The 5,416-nt window shown below is 42.4% G+C and overlaps 1 protein-coding gene across 3 annotated transcripts in view; it reads right to left on the reverse strand.

The window, feature by feature from the left end:
• Positions 1-818: 818 nt before the first annotated feature.
• The window catches only part of SIAH1 (siah E3 ubiquitin protein ligase 1), a 17,443-nt gene continuing 12,845 nt past the window's right edge, over positions 819-5,416 (reverse strand). For 2 of the 3 annotated variants that reach the window (XM_031061472.1, XM_031061473.1), the window contains exon 2: positions 819-2,215. In XM_031061472.1, coding sequence (XP_030917332.1) covers positions 1,365-2,213 — 849 coding nt within the window. In that variant the 5' untranslated portion in view covers positions 2,214-2,215 and the 3' untranslated portion in view covers positions 819-1,364. Of the gene's footprint in view, positions 2,216-5,256 lie in introns of all 3 variants that reach the window. The other variant, XM_005426438.3, reaches the window with a different exon arrangement.

The following is a 5,416-nucleotide window of genomic DNA, read 5'->3' on the forward strand; positions in this document are numbered from 1 at the left end:
TGGGCCTGTTTTGTAACACAAATCCCATTTACATTCGTGGTTCAGGTTTGCACATACAGGCAGTCTGCCTAAAGCCCAGTATCCTTCCAAAGCCTTTAGGGCTGGTCAGTCACACCTGGAAGAGATTTATCTGCACTGTCATGTGGATCATGTCACCAAAATGAGATACAGAAGTCAGTTCCAGACAGTTGCTTTAGTAACAACCAAAAAACATGAAGACAAGAAACTGAGCAAGAACATCAATGTGTCAAACTTTGAGCTAAAGCAAAAAGCAGAAGTTGGCTGTGTTGGTTTTTTTCATTTGCCAGGTAATCTTTTAATGACAAATATAAAAAGACTGAAAACATCTCACTCTTACTGCCTTTTTCTTTTTAGACAAATGGTCTGCTTTTATAATTACAATATTGTGTAATACAATACTCTTCCTTTGTACTGCAAACTGACAAATACAAGGATGCAATCAATTTTCTAAGCATCTCTAAATTTGAAATGTGAATTGCTATTTTTTTTTTAATTTGGAAAGTTCTTAATAATTGTTTCATTTTTGTTAGAAGATAACTCAAAGTACAACAACATCTAAACCTGTTTTTAAAGGAGCTGTCTTTCCTGACACATCTTTGAACATAAGCACTCCTTTCGAGTTCAGTACATTCACAAATAGCTCAATTAAGAACAGTATCACCAATGAACTGACTACTGGAAAGAGACAAAATTTACCAAACATACAGAAATATAAGTTTTACCATAGCAATTATGCATATCAAAAGATGACACCTGTAATTAATCTTAAAAAGATACAAAAAAGAGAAAAACCTGAATTACAGAAAAGAAAGTCATATTTATTTAATGAAAAACTAGAAGTTAATAAAAATTAGCAAATACACAAAAAATATACACAAACAGCAGCAATACTATGTAGTGACTTACAAAGGGGGGGTGGGGAGGAGGAGGGGAAGCAGCGGCCAGAGACCAGACCGCTCAACATGGCTTGTCAGTCAAAGGGGGAGGAAAAAAACACAAACAAAAACACGAAACAGTATCCTTTTCAACAGTACAATCAATCTACAAACAAGTTTTAGAATTATTTTACAACATTTCCTGTAGAATCAATTCTTAATACAAAAGATGCCCATTTTGGGTGTATATATATTTTCAGTGGTTTACTGTTGACTTATTTTAAATATATTAGTTACTACATGCAACTGCTTCCTGTAATTTAACAGCCTTTCCTTTTATTTACCTTCATTTATGTCTACCCTCCATCTACCGAATAATTTGTCTGACAGTCAAAGATGGTTACCCTATTTCTGCTAAATTAAATGCAACGGTTTTAAACACTGGCCTGAAGAGGTTTGATTGCCATTTCAACACATGGATATAGTTACGTTGATGCCTAAATTGCCATTTTCTGCAAAGAGCTGTGCAATGCTGGTGTCAAAGACTAGACAGTCACTATTCATAATGGCTGTTGCAATTCCCTCATGAATGGATCGAGGAGTTGCTTCCCAAGTCAATCGCCGCCTATGCCCGTTTAGCTCGAGTCGATAAGCAAAGTTTTCTGCTTGCTTGCGCGTTCCTATCAGCTGTACAATTGCAAAGAACTGCTGGTGACCATCATACTTTTCCTGTTTCTCCAACACTAGCATGAAATGAAAGCCAAAACAAGACTGCATCATAACCCAGTCAACAGCACCAGGAAGATTAATGTCCGTGGCCAGGAACACTATATCTTCTCCCTGCAGCGTCGTAATTGACTTATGCTGATGCATCAGGTGCGGCATTACAGCATCCAGAGAGCCTTGCCATTTACACGAAGCACCAGGACAGGGACAGGAGTAAGGCCTAAACTCACACAGCTCCTCGTGGTCTGCTTTTTCTGTGTGTGGCAAAGTTATCTCGCAGCCGGAAGAGGCGTATTTACACGGGAATAGTACGGAATTGGCAACTTTCTCCATGGCCAGGTTACGGATGGAGCCCAGCGGGCCTCGGCAAGTGGGGCAGCACGTGAGCTTGGGGCGACAGTTGCTACAGACCAGGTGGCCACTCTGACACTGCAGGATGGGTGGCAGCACATAGTCAAAGCACACGGGACACTCAAAGAGACTGGCCAAGTCATTGTTGGAGGCTGTGGTGCCCGTCAGCGCGGGCACCCTCTGCGATGGCGTGCACTTGGAGGTACCTGTGGGTAGTGCTGTAGCGGTCTGACGGCTCATTTCTGCAACAGAACACAGAACACACAGTTCAGATCTCACCACACTTCACTGCCATGCAGACAGCATTTCTAAACCCACAAAGCTTCAAGAGACAATAAGAGATACAAATGAAAGCAAAATCACCAACCACCCCTCCCAGCTACTACAAACTGCATATTGGTACGTGTAGATCACTTGTGCACACAGGGCACAGATACCTGCCTGACATGGAAACTGAACAAGTGAAGAAGTTCTGCTCATTGTTCTAAAGTGGCATTTACTACTGGAAGCTGCAAGGGACGGGAGTAAAAACATGCTAAAAATAAGACGTTTGTTATTGCTGGTTTGTTTTTTTAATACTGCATTTATGAAATGCTTCACCCAGATCACTTGTGTGTATGGAACAATTCTAAGCTGCTGTGTATGAGAAATGAGGCACTTTTAATGAAAAAAACTATCTTCTGCATGTGACCTTCTCAGTAACCATGCTTACAGCGTAATTTATTTTTAAAAAGTTGAAAAACACAGCTCAGATAATTACTACCCTGCTTTTTTCTCAGGATAAGACAGTGACTGTTCATTTTCATTACTCTGCTACTGAGGCCCACAGCTTGTAAAGCACAGCCACTGCTCCAGCTTCCTTAACTAAACCATTTATGAGGATACCAGAAAAAAAAACCCAAAGCAATTACTTTATCTAATTTCCTGAATAAGACTAAGAATTCAAACTTCACTTGTTAAATTTAAGAATTCATTGTACCATGTAAATACTCAGACATTTTCAGTCCCTCTTGATGAAGTTCTATGTTCAGTGGAGCTCCCACTGAACTTCTGCCCTCTCCAATGTCCCCAGACAAAGGTGACAGCTGTCTGACCAAACAGCTTGCTCGAGCATTCCACAGATGGGGAACAAGTACCAACCATATTTCTTAACATGTTATGTTTTCCTGCACTCCTAACTCTCCTCCTTCTTGTGGAAAAGAAATTACTAGCACTATCTGAAAAAATAAACACAGTTTTGAAAAAATAAACCATACTTTTGTAGGTAAAGGGCAGTTAAATAAAATGCTATCCAAAATTGGCTTCTGTTACACAGTACAATTCTCAGCCACCCTAAGTGCCTCTCAGCGAGTACAACCAGCTCTGGATCTGTCACGTACGTATAAAGCTCTCAAAATAAACCTCATCTTTAATCTCCTTGCTATTTGACATGGGAATATTAGGCAATAGGCAAGCTTCCCATATTTAGCATCATTTCACCCACAAACTTACTCATACTTGGACCAGACAGCTCAGAGCAGCATACTGTGCATGCTTTTGCAAGACATGCACTGTTCAGGGCACAAGGCAGAGGAACTAAGAGATTCCTCCTTGCAAAATTACATAGTTCTTGACATTTAAAAAGTAACAAGAGACAGACAAGTCCAAATTCCTCTCCAGAAGTACCTCTCCCCAGAGCTAGAAAAGTATGAGTGTCTAAGATACAATTCTCAGACACTGATTTTATGAGTCTCGCAAGTCCCACTGACAGCATCTTCCTAACCCACCAAACTCTTCCTCCATCTCAGTCTTGGTGGTCTAGAAATATTTGGGAAAAACACCCATGCAGCAGTTTTCAGTGCTGGGCCATAGCTGATCCTGTAGAGATATGACAAGAATGTTTGTGTCTTTTGGCTGTATCTTCCCACTATGAGGCATTCCAGCTTAGATGAGAAGTTTAGGATGTCTGTGACAAATCAAGCATGTGTCCTGGGGCAGTGATGCTGCAGCAGCCAGAGGACTGGAGCAGCAAGGCCTCTGCCAGCTGCCCTGCTCTGTGTCCCAGCAGCTGCAGGTGGGGTTCTGCGGTTCTGCACTCCACAACAAACCATCGGACACGGCACAACCAACGCTGATCACACTGTTCGCTTGGGAAGAGCTTAGAAATAACAAGCATATTCATATGTAAAATTTTGGGAGAAGTTTCCCTTCAAATACTGCAAACACACACATTTCAGAAAAGTCTGTGTGTGCTTCCTCTTGCCTGACCCTGTACATCCTGATCCAGGGATCCTCCATAACCTGCAGATAACGCTGGTGAAAACCACTGCGTCAGACCAGTTCCCTGGGCAGCCTGACAAGCTGGGCAAGCTCTGCTGTCTTTAATTACACCTTGCTAAGCCCATGCAACAGTTAAATGAAGCAACCTACAAACTTTGTGAAAGACCTTGTGCACAGATGCACTTCCCACTTGAGCCTTCTAAGGTACAGAAGCACTGGAGAACAGAACTGTGTTACCAGTGCCCCTGTGTGAGCAGCCTTCACACACACCCTCCACAACACTCACAGGAGCGGCGCTGGGAAGGAGGAATCTCTGAACCAGACCACTGGGATTAGCATGCAGGAAAGACACTGCATAAGGCTATAAACTGTAATTTACCAAGCCTAAACCTGCCCAAAGCCTACATTTTCATCACTCTTGTTAACACAAAGATGAATAATACATCTTTTATGGCTATCTCAAAGGTTACAAGTTAATCACAAGCAAAAGTTTTAAAAGTGGAATACATTTAACCCACCAAACTATGAAAACCATACAATTATAAACCCAGGAAAAACACTACAGAACTGGAGATGAAGTTTAAATATAATTTTGGTTACAAACCTCTTACTACAGGTAAAAACACTTATATGCAATATTTGCTATTTCATTATCTTTATTTGCACACGTTAGGAACAAGTTTCTAAGCAACAGGGACAAACTAAGGAACACTAAGGTGTCATCTTCAAGAGTATTAGGTCCTTTAACTCCAATTATCAAAAGGACTGTACGTATTCAAAAAGATTTACCCAACAGTAAGAGTGAAAAGGGGAAAACGCATCTGAAGATTTCCCAGCTCTAAATCAAGAAAAGCTGCTCCTGGTAACATCCAGAACGCACCGACCTGTTGCTAAAAGCATTCTCGACACCGTTCTGGGAAAGGTGACATGCACAGGCTACCGAGACCTCCCGCGGGACACAACTCAACAGCTCCTCCGAGCCCAGCTTTGAATACTGAGCATAAGGTAATTGAAACGGCGCTACCTTTTCCCTTGCAGGTTTTACTCCCCGGCAAGCACGCAGACCAGACGCCCTTCCAGGAGTACGGCCCGCTGGAGGCGGATCTGCCCGTCATGGGGCGCGGAGGAGCTCATGGCGCGTCCGCGCAGCACAGGCGGGCTCGGGCCGCGGGCCGGGCGGTGAC

Source organism: Geospiza fortis, unplaced genomic scaffold (genome assembly GCF_000277835.1).
Source record: "Geospiza fortis unplaced genomic scaffold, GeoFor_1.0 scaffold405, whole genome shotgun sequence".
Classification (NCBI taxonomy): Eukaryota; Metazoa; Chordata; class Aves; order Passeriformes; family Thraupidae; genus Geospiza; species Geospiza fortis.